Consider the following 16512-nt stretch of genomic DNA (forward strand, 5'->3'; position numbering starts at 1 on the left):
TTTAATTTTCATGCATGACAGTCATGGTAAAAAGCATGAGGTCTATTTACTGCACATAACATTTATAGAACTGACAACTTGAATAATAGTGGACTTGAAAAAATTTCCCCCCACTCCTTAGAGTTAGAATAGGACTGAGAACAGAGCTAGAAACAGCATTTTTATTTTCTGAGCAAGCGTATTTGAAAATTATATTCTAGTCAAATGTTTCATCCTATTTAGTGTTGGTTTTCTAATTTTTTTAATTGATATTTCTTACAATGTGCCAGTTTTGGTAATTATTTTGACACTGCTATGCAGCCATGAAGTCTTCTCCATAGAAGCAGCCTTAGAATCAAAACATCCAAAAGTTACTCTCACAGAAATAACTTTCATAATAATTGGCAGCACTTGAAGTCTTTTAAATTATATAAAATTCTAGCTATTAAGTTATTTACAAGTAATTCAACTGTCTCAAACTATTTATAAGTTTCCAGTTAACTAGCTCATTGACTAGACAGTTAATTAGGACTTACTAGCTTTCCACAGTGTAGTTATATCACTGACTCCAACATTATCATTCATTCTAAAGATGCAGAAAATTGTCAAAAGTGAATTGACTGATGTGGTTTCAAACATCTTGTACTTAAAGTTTTAGTCTCAAATTATCATTCTCATTTTAACTCTTAAGTGTTCATATGGAGTTTTAACAAAGAAGTTACCTATGTTTGTATCCACTATCTCTGTATTCTCTAACAGGCCAACATGTGGTTTGACACTTAATTTCCTTAATGAAATAACTAATGCCAAGAACTTACTGAAAAGCAGCAACACAATACAACAGAATGAAGTTTTAATTTTCATGTCTAGTATCTTCCTTAAAAACACCTATAATACTAGTATTTATTGATCAAGCTAATTTACTTAATCCCTTATGGAAATCCAAACAGCTTTTCCACACTTGTATAGAAGTATTCACGCTTACTGTAAGTCATAGTGCTCATTCACAAAAAAGGTGTCACAGCAAAACATTAATTACATTGTGTTAATGATACAAGGATGTGTGTTCTAACAGCACTAGTGCTACACAGACACAGAAATTCACTGTATGGTACTAAGTAGATCAGCAAGAATTCTGCATGAGGTATTTAATTTGATGATTACTGGGTATCTGCACCCCAAGAAAATGACACAAGTAACTGGTGTAAAATGCACACATTCAGAACATAACCCTAACTTCCTTAAAGTTACTCTATCTTTAGCTTTTCTAAATGTAGTTGTTCTCCTTCCACTAACATCTGTTTTCTCAATTTATTACAGACAAGGTACTGTTATTGTAGTCAATATGTCTTGTCAAACACAGGTTAACACTGCAAAAAAAATTAGTTTAACTAACAAGAGAAAATAATCATCTCAGAAGCACCTTAACCATAAGAATTTCCACTATATGTTGCTATTTAAGAGTCAGTTTAATCCCAAATTGTGCTGTACCTTTTAAATCCACACTTTCAACGGCTTTTCACAGAAAAAGCATATATTTTTCATATATTTCATGCAACAACTGGCTCTTTAGTTTGCTAATTCAATCACTGACAAAAAAAATGATCCAAGTTAACATACCGTCTTTGCTAAGAAGTAAGACTTACCCAATATATAGATAGTCTTCTGATCACTTTTCTGACCAAGGGCATTCGTCACCTTACAGATATAAGTCCCAGTGTAGTTATAAGTCAAAGGGCTGCTGAACTGCAGAGTATTGTTAACAGCCAACAATCCTTCAGGCCATTGTCCATCCAACCTAAAAGAACAGTTATATTCCAAATGTATATATTTAAACCACTAGTTTAAACAGAAGTAGTTTACAATAATATTGCCAAAAATCGATAGAATTATTTTTTCACTGTGCTCTGACACTTCTAGTGGGCTTTCCTTCAATATTTTCAGTGTACACTGAAGATTTACTTAGTATTTAATTTCTGGGGCAAATCCTTTAAATGCCAGATCTGCTGGAACTAGCAAGTTGTCTAAAATCATTACTACACACTACTACAGCTAAGAAAACAGCATCTCAAAAGAACTTGGAGGAACAAGACAACCCAAGCTCTGAAAACTAACAGTCTAACTAAGAAGCACTTTTGCTGTCAGGATTAGCTGCCTTTTGATTTGCATCCAGTAAATATTTTTGTCCATACATGCTTAATTTAGAGGACACTTTGAGTAGAACTTCTGAGCAAGAATTCAAGCTGTTTCTCCTCTCCTGAGATGCCTTTTCTTATCTCCTATCACTTTTCTGTCTAAATTACAGCACCGAAATGCAATGTGGTACTTGGTGATACAGTTGGGGAAACAACTGCTTAAAAAAATTAATTTTTTAATCAACTGACTTTTCTAAGTCTATCATTTCCCTGTACAATTCTGCCTGAGACTGCAGTAACAACTGTGTAAACAGCTGTTAAAAAGAGAAAAAGGGGAAAGGGCAAAGGCCCTGGAACTATTCTAACAGAGTTGCCAACCACCCATTAAAGAACTGTGTAATTCCATGCCATTGAAGCCCATTTTGATTTATCTAAGTACCTATTAACAGCCAAGCAGGCCTAAATCAATATTCAAACTAGATCACTAGATGACAGTATCTTGAAGGCATTTAGCAAGCATGATTTTTTTAGAGTAGTATTGAACAAAAAGGCACCCATCACTTTAAAACAGGTACTCAAAGGAAAAGATACAAACATTTCACAGTTAACACTAAATGCAATCTATAAAAATTGTGGTTCAAGACAACATTCCTAGTCCTTTGCTGTGATTATTGCCCAGAATTGATCCAGCCACATAAAGCTGATAAAAGTCATCAGGCACATACTTCATAATTCTTAGTACCCAGAAGCATTTATTTCAAGAAACATTAAAAACCAGTCAATTGGTTTGAAAGCTCTATCCTCATAAAATTCTCATACATGCAACATTTACAAATATTACTAACCATGAAAATATCACTATCCCAGTAAATACAATGCCATCTAGGATTCCAAGGGATAAAATTGGTTGCTAAGGTAGTTCTACAACCTATTGTAATCTGATGCCAGTCAAACAGCACCCAGTTCAACACAGTACTTATTTTTCCAAGCTCAAGCTACCCTTTTTTTACATGGATTTCCCTTCCATTTTAAGTTTAGGAAATCTAACAGTGATCTCTGAAGCTTGAATGGCTTTAAATGTATTTAAATAGGTTTATTTCTTCTAGAATTGTGAACATTCGTAGTATTGATTAGTTCTTACGTATGTTTCAAATTCAAATGAGAGAACTGAGAACCTAGTGTATCTGAAGAAGCAAGTAGTACTGCTGTTAGGGGCTTTTTTTTAAACACAGGAATTTTTATGTGCTGAAATTTCTCATCATGGTGATTTTGAGCTAAGCCTGGGATGGGAGTCCACAGATTTATGAAATGTGGATGATATGTAAGCTTTTAAATGTTTCATTAGAGGCATATGTAAATAATAGTTGAATCCTTATTAGAGTTATTGTCTTTGCTCTATATGCTGCAACACACAGAGCTCAGTCCACCTTGAGTAACTAAAGAGACTTTACCCTGAGAGTAACGACAAACTGTTTAGGCAGATAAATTTACAAGATATCCACTCACCTGTATTCATACAAACACACATCTTGTATTCTCCTTTTAAAAAGCTAGATAAAACCAATATGACCAATACAAGTCATATACTCTTTTTTTTTCAAAACATGCATTTACTGCAAGCAAAGTGATTATACCACTTGAATCATGTGGCAAGTCCCTTTTCATAAATATTTACCTGGTCCACATAAATTCCATAGGTAATGGATTTGCATCAGCATTACATTTGAGCTGAACATTTCCTCTTCCAATGAACCAGTTTCCATCATAGCCAGTTACTGAAACTTCTGGGGAATCTGACAAAAAAAGATGAACAACCTAAGAACAATCACAATTTTTACATTAAAAGTGAATCACTTGTAAGATCGATAGAACAGAAAGGTATTTTTTTCCTGGGTTGTATTTTTTTTGGTGTGTTTTAGTTGTTGGTTGCCTTTTTGTTTTTAATTTAAAGACCACCACCAAAATATACAGAGAACATACTGATACAGTTCCAAACTACAACGTTAATATGCAACAGTGAACAAATTGTTTTCATTGGCGCAACTTTCCCAGTGTGTTTTCAGCAACCACACAGCACCCTGAGGAAGTTAGAGGACTTCAGAAAAAAATAATCAGTTTCATGTTTTTGGGAAGTGAGGAATGGTAGCTTAGAACTACTTCTCACTAAAAAGATACAGCAAAGGATCAGAAACAACCTTGGGAGAAACCAGGTAATTAAGAAATCACCAAGAAGTTCACAGATGCCAACTATAAAGATTAAATTATCCATTGGCACCAAAATGAACAATTATGTTATGGCTCTAAAAAGCCAGAAGATTATTTCAAAGAGGCCTTGGAAAAATATTTCAAACCCAAGGAACAGACAAACCAGTATGGTTTGGGATAAGCTCTGGAGCTGAGATGGAGAAGCAGTTGCAAAAGTTACTAAGTGTCAGGGAAGACTGAAGAGCACACACTGCTTCTCACTTACTGCTGTGTACCTTACAATACAACCTTGTTAGAAATCCTGAATCATGCATTAAGACAAATCTCAGATGAAAATATTAAGACCAACTTCCACCCTCACTTCATTTTCAATAGGAAACAATTATTTTATTCAGTGTTTGAGACAATACAAATCCTCTTCAGTTTTATTTCTATATCAATGGCCCTACAATCTAGAACTTTTTTTCAAGATCAAATAAGATAAAGCAGTGTTAATCACTATTTTATGCCAAAATAAGTGATTCTTTACTAAACAGAACAAAACCAAGCCAAAATCAAAACAGCCAAGTCTGCTTTTTCCAGCCACTACATTTGTTCTACTTGAATTGACAGACTTCTGTGATTTAGGAGCTTTAAAGGAGCACACAGACAAGACAGGACACCAAATGAACAACATGAAAATAGTTGGTTTTGTTCATATATGTACTGTCTAACAAAGAGGGACCACAAGCTTAAAGCTTATTTATCTTAACTGGTTTTAATTAAGCAACATTGTAAATCACCTTGATTTGTATTTGATATGCTTTTAAAAGCCATACATTATTTAAAGAAGCCTGGGGCAGGTTTGAATTATATGAGCAATCTGAAGCTGAATAACAAACACTAGGCATGTATGTATTATGTTCTTGTTTTCTTGCGCTAATTGACAAAGCTTGGTGAACAATCTAAAAATAACTTACTGACCACCACAAGACCTATTTTCAACTTAGCATCTCATACATGAATCTTCATTAGTATTCTTTTTAATACTGCTGAAATTGTAAGTCACTATAAACAGCTTATGGATCAATCCTCATGTTTACCCATGATTCAATATCCAAAACAGTAGAAATGTATTCTAGCTTCATGACTTTATTTTCAATACAGAGACCCTAGGCTTTTACTCCTGGCTGGCCTGCCTCTTATCACAGCTTTTCTATACAGTTTCCATTTTGCTGAAGTACAAAGCGCTCATCTCCTTCCTGTGGAAGGTGTACACTAATTAAGGGGGAAGTTGCAAGATACATACCAGGAGTAATTACCTCACAGAATACTTACACTGTATGTCCAACACATAAGGGTATCGCATCTCTTTTTCAAAGGCAGGGTGCCTCACCACGCAAGTTATGCGTCTTCCTCTTGCAAATCGTGTAGGGACAATCACATAGTGGCTTACAACTGTCACAGTTTCATTTGGAAACAAAGTAGAAGTGGATTCCATTTCACCAAGGCCTCCTTCCCAGTCAATTTGCGCAGCAGGTTTTCCAGTGGCTGCTGTACAAGTGGCTGCTACAGTCCTATTTGCACCATCTATTAGAGTGTTTGGTCCTTTCGTTAAGCTCACAACAGGTTCAACTAAGGAGGGGGAAAAAAGGAGATTTAAACAAGAACTCCACTTCTTTGAAAGTGTCACTGCTTAAAAGTGAAACAAGATCTAATCCATTTGCAAACACTCATGTTAATCAGACATCCTAGAAGAGCACGCATATCTCAAGAGATGACAGCTCTACAAGGCTTTGGCCTGCTGACACTGCCCCCCTTTGTCCGCCCATTCAAGTTCAGTGTTATTCATTCACTACATTTAATTCACTGACAGGGAATTCCAGAGTGGTTAGGCCCAAAACACCAATTGCAGTGTGCCAGTTGCAGTGTCTGACAACAGTAAACTTAAGGTATTAGGTTGAAACGACACTGCAGGTATTTTTTCCAAAAAGCTTAGATTCTGTTGCATTTTCAATCATTCAAGAATTAATCTATACTATCAGTATAGAATGAAATCTACTTCAGTGTTCTAACACCCAACATTAAGAGTTTAAGCTTTTCTTGATCACTATTACAGAAATGACTTCCATGCTGCATCTTTATTATATATACACACCACACACTGAACAAAGGGTCTTATAAGTACACAGAAATACGCAATTGTATATAAAATTTATCTAAGTTTTCAATATACAAAGCAATCTATATATAAATAAAATTTCAATAACAAAATAAAATTCATTATTTTATATAGAAATAAAATTTTGCCTATATATATTTTGCCTATATGGAGCTCAATACTAAGTCTAAAACTAAAGAAATCCGCATGTGGAAGGATGTGACCTCCTTGTAAAGCCACTGCTCACCCTAAAATTTTAAAAACTTGGGGAACATACTTCTTTCTAAAAGGAAGTTGAGCTCCTCATGGACAAGTCTACTGGTGAGGGCCACAGACTAAATAGCTTCCAAAAAATTTCTTTCTGGTTTAGCAAATCTGTTTTGGCCCTGTACAAGCCACCCACCAGCTGCAGCCCAAGTCAGAAAAACTACCTGGTGCTTCAGATACAAACTGTGGCTGGTCTGTTTTCGAATGGCCCATTTGTGTCACCAAATCTGTAAGGGACACATTTGCAATAGTGCACCAGCCTGTTCCACAATCCTGGTCTTTTGCTCAAATCTGGCCACTGGAGTCCTCTGAAGGAAGATCATTGTTACTCACCATAATGCTTCAGAATCCACCTCAGTGGATCAGCCCTCACTAATCACAAAGCAGAGACAAGTCTTGCAAATTCTGTGCCTTTCAGTATCAGAAGGAGAAAAGTTAGCTCATGGAGATTTTTAGTAACCCTACCGAAAATAAGCCAATAGCAGTTTTTTTCTGCCAAGTTGCACACTCACTCTTCTAGATCTGAAGCATTTCTAATACAGGTTCTTTCAAAATCTGATTCCCTGCTCTGCAACAGTTAGAGCTTTGTGCAGTAAGCTTGGATATCTGAACTGATGTACATATGAGGCATTGTTCCATCTGCAAAAAAAGCCTTTAAAACCTCATATGGAGAACTTGACATTACACAGCTTTGTTATTTGACCTACAATTTTGTTTTCCTGATTTAACATGAACACTAGTGCCCTGTTCTCCCCAAATCACTGGTAGAGACTTCTTCAATAGTGTCTGTAGTATTACTAAAATGCAGAAGTAAACACCCAAATTTATATTTAGAATCTTACATGCATGAAAATTCTAATTTTTGCTGTATTCCTCCTCTCCCAAGATCTCCATAACACTAAAATAAATTAAATTAGCAGCTATCATTAGCATTTCATGCCAAAACTGTAGACTCCAATAATTTCAGCTGGAAATAAAAGTTTGATATGTTCTATTCCTTTGATTTTTCTTTAAAAAAAAAAAGTATGCAACTGCGTAATTTTTCCTTCACCTCTTTGGTGAAGGGATACATAAGTAAACAAGAACTCTAAGTTGCAGAGATGTTCAGACCCAAAGCAGACTACTTAGTACTGTACTTTTAGAAAAAGTCTTCAAGTAACTAGAAAGCACGATAGACTAATTTTAAAAACCTACTTTCTCAAATGATACCAGAGATTTGTCAGTTTGAGTTCACTGTGTAATATTTGGTTTTACACTTGTCAACTAGACACAAAGGTGAACTATTCAAAACTACTCAGCATCACAAAATATACTTATTCCCAGTCCTACATGTTTCCATGCTTTATGTTTTTTTATTCATCAGAGATGTTTAGGCTTCTACTGTCACATCTTCCACAAATTGTGATTCTTGTACTACATACCAACTGCAAGAAAACTAAACAGCCACATACTGAAAAATAGAAAGCAACTGCTGTTAGGATACTTATTTCTATAGTTTATCATTCAGGACTACTCTGTCTCAGCAACTGAAACAAAACAAGCAGAAGCCCAGATACTTATTCTATGGCCTTTCTAGATGTTTCAGTCATGGATTAAGAAGTATCTGGTGAATGAATCCTTAATTACAAGGGGTCATCAGCATCTTATCTCTTACAGCGCAAAATAGTGCAAAACCATTTTCAATTTGGAAAAGAGACTAAATTGAAAGCAATGTGCTTTGGAATATTTTTTTGGTGGTAGTTTTTTGTTTTTTTGAAAGTGTAATTTCTATAGGCAGTCTTCTTATCCCAGAAGCATTCAGTGCGCCACATGAATGTGCTTTTCGCTGACTTTCTCTGCCCACAGTGGTGGTGGAGGACACAAGAGGCAGCTGGGAGAACATTAGAGAAGCTGCTACACCCACTCAGTAGAAACGCTGTGCTCTATTCAGGACAAATGAAAGAGATGGTGAGGACAATGCTTTGTGTGGAAAAGGAAGCTACCAACCCTCTAAGATCCAAAAGCAAGACCTACTTCTGCAGTGCGTAAGTTCCATCTCAAGCAACATTATGGCATGAATTATACTTGAATATTAAAGACAGGATGGCTGAAGCATGGAAAATAGATGTGCAGTTGTTCAAAGGGTCTTAACTAGTTTGCCCATCTGAGCTTGCCCTTTTACTGACTCATGACCACCACCTAATTTAACCCAGCTTATTCTACCTTCACCTTACATTCAACATGGACATATCAGAAATCTCTCACTGCTCTGGTCCTTATACTTTTTTACAGAAAAAGAACATAATATAGCATCCAGTCATGAGCCTTAAATCCTACTGCATTAACTTTTGAGGCCAAAAAGCTGCTTCTTGGTTTTCCTGTACTTCATATGCCTTCTCAATTGCTTCTGTTAGTTTTTAAAACTATTTTTCAGTGCGCACTGGGCACAGGAGGTCTGGATGATTTTGGCATGATTACAACACAAAGAGGATTATCTCCTCCTAACATTAAATTCACTAATTCCTTGACATGGGTATGACACTGGGAATTGTCCTCTCCATCACAACTGACATGTACTTTATTCACTTCTTTCCAAAACAGTATTTAAAGTTTTTATTTTCTCTCACCTCAAAACCAGAAGCTTTATCTTTTTGTGTACTTTATCCTGATTGCTAATTAATAATTAACTTAGTAAGGTTTTCTTGTTTTAGTAGTTGCGGGGGGAGGGGCGGTTTGCTTGTTTAAGGCCAGTCAGTTCACTAATTTGCCATCTATTTGATATTTTTTCTTGGCTCAGAGTATTCCGTAGTATCCAATATCTATACTGCTTGACATACATAATCTTTTAATTCCTAATTGGAAGACTTTCTGCATTAGAGTGTCTGGGATCTAATTCATGGTGACAGACCTATGCCTTTGACGCTCCTCTGTACAACTCATTCCTCACTTCTGGCATTGGTAAGAGCTAGGCTGCAGAAGAACAAGACCTATGTTATCAATACTCATGATGAGAAGTCCAATTTAACAAGACAGATTTAAACCAAACCAAGTATTTAAAACAGTCATGGGCAGCACTCAGGTTAGTAACCTAAAAATTATGTCAGATCTGCAAGCTACTCAGCAACAAGCCCTTTCTTCTGCCCAGAGATACCAGTTTACCTCATTTGGTCAGCATCTTGGGGAAACCAACAGCTTGACAGAAAAATTATTTGCCATTTTTCGCACAAGTTTAACAAGGTAAGTTTGACAAACCAAAGTTTCAGGAAAGTTCAATATATCTGTTTGACCCTAAAAGCATTTTTGTATTTCCACTGTCTTAAACTCATCTTTTACAGTGCATTTCCTTAAGACAACATGAAGCACTAAACAAAGCAAACTGGGAGTGGGCAAAGTCACCAAACATGGCTCATCTGTTAAACTTGGGGTGCATAAGAGAGGTTTTAAATATGGTCTTAAGTAACCAGTGCACTGTGGCAAACCAAAGGGCATTTTATCTTGCAGTTATTTCTTTCTTCCATTTCTCTTCAGTGTCTCCACTTAACAGTGTACAAGCATCTAGTACATGACTAAGTATGTCCACTACACAGGGGAAGGAAACTAATTCTTTGCTAAATAAGAACAGACAGGGACTAGGAAAAAAGGCAATCCTGTTTCAACTGGAAACAGCCTCAGCCTTAGAACAGGAACTTTTTCCTTACGTAAGGGAGAGTTTTTTAGACCAGTGGAAGAATACAGTCAATGTATCATTGAAGATGATTTTAAGTTGCATCAAGATTTAAATTACAGCAATTGCATGCCTTAAGATTCTGACGAGCTTGGAATTGCTGAACTCAGGCCAGCAAAGTTCACAAGTTATTCATTTACAAGCATATTCTGAAAATCATTACTTCCCCAGTATTTTGACTGTTTAAGCCTACAAGTCAGTGTAGCAAGAAGTTTCTAAAAGGACAGAAAAGACACAGCTAAGATAAAAGAACTTAAGTCCAACAGGGGGTTGGCGACCTAGTGATACATGAAAGCGAAGCTTCTGATAACTAGAATGGTAAAGCATCTTTGCAAATAACAGCTGGGTTTTGCTATTTAGAGAGTCCTGAGAGACTTACAGCAATTGGCAACCATCTACGTCAATGATGAAAAAAGCTATGATCAGAACCATTGTATGCTTGACGAATACTTCTTTGCCTATTTCAAGTGCAACTTTTCATAAGGTATATCTAATGAAGTAAGTTGTGGTCTTTCCACTTTTCCAAATGTAGAATAATAAGCACATGAGACATACATGTGCTTTCTAAGTTCCTCCAGAAACCTGATATTATGAGTGAAAAAAGGACACAACAACTAATGTATTGTAATGTTAATGTGTGTACCTGCAAAAAACCCGATCTTAGAAAGAGAAACTGACTAGAAAAGGTGAGGGGAGGTAGTAAGAAATTCCCACTGCTTATTGGTAAAGCACAATAGCTGAAACCTGAAGTCAAGAGACTGTTACAATAACTGCACACAAAGCAATTTACAGTACAGATGGAAGTCAGGTGAAAAAGAGAACCGTAAGACCACATGCTTTGTGCATCACACAGAATTTTGGTAAAGTTACCGGTTTCAAATTGGATTAAGCCAGTTGCTTTGATGCACTTATTTTGCCCCACCTTGTGGTGAAAACCAGTTTACATACTGTGCTATAGCCATCTGATTAATCCCATTGAATATTCTACTACTATGAAAAGCTGGTATCAAAGACCAAGAGATAATCCTAAAAAAACACATCAGCTTACAGAAATAGTCATTGCTGACCACCTCAGCTACAGAAAATATCATTTTACTCCTAGCAAGAGATACAGACTAGTACAAGAGGAATACTATTGTAAGAAGAGGGCAACTTAATAACAGGCTTTCAAGTTGCAGGCTAATCATTTTACTTTACATTACAGTAACACCTGAGTTATTTGCACTTCAGCACCAATTCCTTATGACATCAATAATCAGCCTCAACAAGAGGGACAAAATTAGTGTAAACAAACCCTCAAGTCTATAAAAGTTTCAAAATTATGACTATCCACAGTCAAGAGCTTAAATTGGCTCTTCCCACAACTCCTAGCAGTCATCTAGATTGCTTTACATTTACACTGTGCAAAGAACAGTTTGCATTACCAGACCCAAGCAGCTATATTAAATTATCATGTCAGCAGCACATTTATAAAATCATAGAATTGTGTTGGAAGGGACTTGTTGAAGGTCATCCAGTCCAATCCCCTTGCAATAAGCAGGGATGTCTTCAACTACAGCAGGCTGCTGCAGAGTCCCATCTGAATGTTTCCAGGCATGGGCATCGAGCCGCACTGGGAACTCTAACCTCATTACAGATCATGGACTATTTCACTGAGACAACCAGTTATCAACAAGGTTTAGAGACACCTGCTTCTTCTGAAGACCAGTGACTACCCAGTACTGAGGGAATTTAGCCAAGGCACTAGCTAAAGCCAAGTTCAGCAGCTTCCCAGCACATACACACAAGTCCCTGGTATCAGCATTGTCTGTCAAAGCTCTAAAACCCTGTACTAACACAAACTGAATGTTTGTTTTCAGTATAATGCCTAAATAGGAACTGGTTATTTCTTTTTAATAACTAGAGAGTCAAATAAGTTCTAAAGAAGCAAGACCCAAAAGAAGTCTCCTCTATGACATTAGTAAAAATTACATACCTCTAATGAAATACCAGCAAGCACATATTTTGCATTTTCTTTGGGTTAAATGGTAAAATTCAACTTATTAGTAATTTTGCAGAATTTTCGTTTCAAAAAGAAGCTACTTACCTAATACAGTTACGGTTGTTGAAGACTGTGTATTTCCAAGTGGGAATGTAACTGCCTTGCAAACATATTCTCCTGCATCAGAAAAGCTTACATTTTTTAAGATGATTGTTGCATCAGTAAGTGAGTAGTTTTTAAATGCCACTCTTCCTTGGTATTCTCCTTGAACAGATATTCCATATTCAGGGTGATGAACAGCAATAGTCTCTGAACTTTTACCATATATCTTCTCCCAAGAAACTTGTGTTATTGTTTCGTTTACATCAATTATGCATTTCAGTGCAACCTTCTTCCCCCAAACTGCTGTCACATGTGGATCAACAACTGGTCCAGCTAAGGCACCTAAAAACAAAGCAATTGTTAGTTGCTACATAAGAAAGTTACATTGCTTGGTTTTCACAGTAAGCCTTCTTCCATAATTAGCTTACCTTTCTAGAAGAGAATTCCTGCTTTTTTTTCTGATTAACTGATTCACAACAGTGTGGAAATACTACAGAAACACATTTCAAGCAAAAACATCAAACCTAGGCACAGATGAATAATTTTTCAGAAAATACTACCACTAATACACAACTTCATATAAAAATGACCTGACAATTGTATAACTGGTCTAACAGTCCTTTGGGAATTTAACTAGATATGAACATTCAGCGAATTCAGATTTACCAAAAAAACAAGACATGGTACTTTTTATCAGTCTGATTACTAATATAGAGCATCAAGCAAAAACTTAAATTCAACTACTGCACTTATATGTTTCTCCTTAAACAATCTTTATTAAGTCATATCTTTTATAAGTGGAAATAAGTGAAATTTCTAGCACTTAACAGACCAGTAAATACTTCAAAAGCAAAGCAACAATTAAAAAAAAACCAGAAAAGCTCCTATCAAAATCCCACAAACCACTCCACATTTACAGTGACAGTCACTCAAAGACCTCAACTTGAACTTTCCTACCCTACGTCCTAATGAAGACCTTTACCATCATACAGATGCAATCTTTCTGCTTCAGTGTAGTGGGGTGTCTTCACACAAGATCTTGTCTCAGACAGTAAATATGCAAGAGTAGGCATAGTCAAGTGCTTGCTTAGGATTCAATGTATTTCTGTTTAATAGCTAAAATGTCTTCCACAGTGGCAACTACATTCTGAGCTCAGCATTTTACACCACCCTCCTTTAAAATAAGGAAATCCACTAGGTTCAAAGCAGTTCAATATGCCACGGGTTCATAATTTCTTTTGCCAATAAGATGCTCCAGCAACTTCACTCATTAGTTCTCTCAGAGCAAACTAACCTGATAAAGAACCAAAGTCTTAGTCCACAATGTATTTCTTTTTCCTGTGCTCAGATTTTAACAGAGCTGTTCCAAATGCTCTGATTCTCTCTTCAGATACCAAGTCAGTACTCAAGCTGTTACTGAGGAAGTTCACCGATGAAGCAAAAGTCAAGTAAAAATTTTATTAGCCCCATTCTCATGCATTCTCAAGCATGAAGAAGTCATTTAACTTGAGACATGAGCTGCCTTTTCACTCACCAAGCTCACACAACAGGCAAGCCATGTGTTCAGGAAAGAAGTCCTTAAAAGCCTTTATCTACATGTCCATTTCTAAAAGCTTTCCACTTCCCATTGATTGATTTTTCATTGTTCAAACCATTTCTGAGTCAATGAAGTCACCCAAAAAAGTGATTCAGCTATCGACTTTTTCAGTATAAAACTACTGACTAACATCAATAGTATGAACACCTTAAGCTACACAAATAAGTCAAACTAAGCTAGAAATTTTGACTAATATTGATGATACCTCAATAGCAAAGTGGGGCTGGTAAGGGGACAAAAAGTAACAAAAGTAAAAAAAAAAACAACAAAAAACATTACATGTTTCAAATAGGGAATATCTGCCATGACAAGTAGTAGTACAAGAACATTCTGTCTATTCTCCTCATGCCTCTTATCTAACACATTATTGTGACAGACATTGGAAAGAGGGCAACTATTTGCAAACTGGCGTGCACAGAGTTCTGTCCAAACTTCATCTCCACTTGCCATTGCTTGACATCATCCACTTGACATTTAAACCATAAGGTGGAATGTTCCTTAAAAAGTATTTGACTATTGCTTTCTACCTTATAAATAAGGCTCACAAGTTGCATTTGCAAAATGTATTTCAGAATGTACAGGATATACATATTCTGTAATGCAATTTAAGCAAAATAAAACACACTTTCATTCAGGAATCAGCTTTTTGCAACAGTTAAATCTACTGAATCTTAACCTATATCAAACTTTATCATAGCGATTAGCTTTATATAACCCCAAACAACTTAGTACAGAAAAAATCCACAAGTGAATTTACAAAAACTGCTCAGACTTCTGGGGAAGGTAACAAATTGAACTGAAAAAACATCCCAGTTACCTGAACACATGAGCTCTTTTGCTTCATTTTACCTTTTTTTTTTTGACAACTCTGTTCCCAGTAATTGGAGGCTTTAGCTACATGAAGATGACCATTGTACATTTAAAAAGTTAATACTCAACTATTTTCCCACCAAGGAATACTTCTAACAGCTCATTTCTGCCATGAGAACATTGTGCTCTCACATGAATTACAGGAATATTTTCAGAAGTCAAACTTTTTCATTGCTGCTATTTTCAAGATTTACAGACTGAACTGAGTAGGACCCATATACATTTAGACATAAACAGACTTGCAGCTATAGAATGTTGATCAGTGAGATCTTTTTCCTTCCCCTTCTCCAGCAAGGGAGGTAGAGCTAACATATCACAACTCCAAATTTTACATTTTTACATTTATCTCACCTACTGACACATGTTCAGACTCCAAAGACAAAAAAAAAAAAAAAAATCAACTACACAAATCATTTAACTTGAACTTACATACAGCTCATACAACAATATAGAGGCTCCAAAGTGTTTAAAGTGCTAGAAATAGCTTAAATCTGAAATGCCACATATTTAATTTGGAACAGTATGTCTTGTTTTAATCTCCATCCAATTATTATTTAACTAGCTGTAGCTGCAGAGCAATCAAGCTAATAGTTCAAACTAGCAAGCTAATTACTATGCAGATATTCAGGGCTCTCCAGTGCTCAGGATGCTTAAGATAAGTATTTCCTTTGACATAAAGACTTCCACTCAAGAGTCAGTATTCTGCTCACAGATTGTAGTTGAATAACAAGCTACATGTCTCCCCCAAAATAAGACATTTAGCCTCTAAAAACATTAGAGGCTTATAATGCACAAGGTTCTGAAGAACAAGACACTTCAAGACCACACTATTCAGGTCCTTAACTGATGAAAAGTACTGGAACATAGGACATACATTTACTGTTTTAATGAAGCCTGGCCCTCCTCCTCTTGAAATCTGACCACCTCTGCCTCATGTTCACAATATTGAAGCCTGTCATTCTCAACAAAACTTTTGGATACACTTTGTATTTACTTAGTAATCAAGATGTTTTATAACTTCTCAAGGTAAACACAGCATCATGAGGTTTTCTTACATTTTGCTTGTATTTGCCCAAGTTTTTAGAAATCTGCCTTCCCTTTCCTTTTTGCTCCCTTGGAATACATAAAATTCTCCTGTACTGTTTCACATGCAGCTTGATGAGACTGCCATCTCAAGCACTTTAACATGATTCAATTTCAGCGAAGTCCCTATGCACTAACTGATTTTTGAGCACAGTGATCTAATGCCATGCTTGGCAATAAAGTCAAGAATCTCACCTGAAACAGCAAGGCAGCATCTCTACTCATGTAACTTGACAGAATGTTTAAAGAGCAAACAAACCAAAAAGATCCCTAAGACTCACTTGCAGCATTAAAAGCCATAGAACTAGGGGCTATCAAATACTGACCATGATAATCTTTTCAGTATCAATTCTGAATTAAACTTCTACCACTAACTGAAAAAAAAGATACTGAGGAATTATATGACAACCTTCATAACACAACAAAGTATTCATGATATGGAATGACAGA

At 36.1% G+C, this 16512-nt stretch overlaps 1 protein-coding gene across 5 annotated transcripts in view; it reads right to left on the reverse strand.

The window, feature by feature from the left end:
- The window catches only part of NECTIN3 (nectin cell adhesion molecule 3), a 127018-nt gene that overhangs the window by 90085 nt on the left and 20421 nt on the right, over positions 1-16512 (reverse strand). For all 5 annotated transcript variants that reach the window (XM_053969917.1, XM_053969915.1, XM_053969914.1 and 2 more), the window contains exons 2-5: positions 12516-12854; positions 5637-5933; positions 3790-3907; positions 1626-1777 (exon numbers count right to left, since the gene is read on the reverse strand). In XM_053969917.1, the coding sequence (XP_053825892.1) occupies positions 1626-1777; positions 3790-3907; positions 5637-5933; positions 12516-12854 (906 nt within the window). The remainder of the gene's footprint in view (positions 1-1625; positions 1778-3789; positions 3908-5636; positions 5934-12515; positions 12855-16512) is intronic.

The sequence above is a fragment of the Vidua macroura genome, chromosome 2 (assembly GCF_024509145.1).
Source record: "Vidua macroura isolate BioBank_ID:100142 chromosome 2, ASM2450914v1, whole genome shotgun sequence".
Classification (NCBI taxonomy): Eukaryota; Metazoa; Chordata; class Aves; order Passeriformes; family Viduidae; genus Vidua; species Vidua macroura.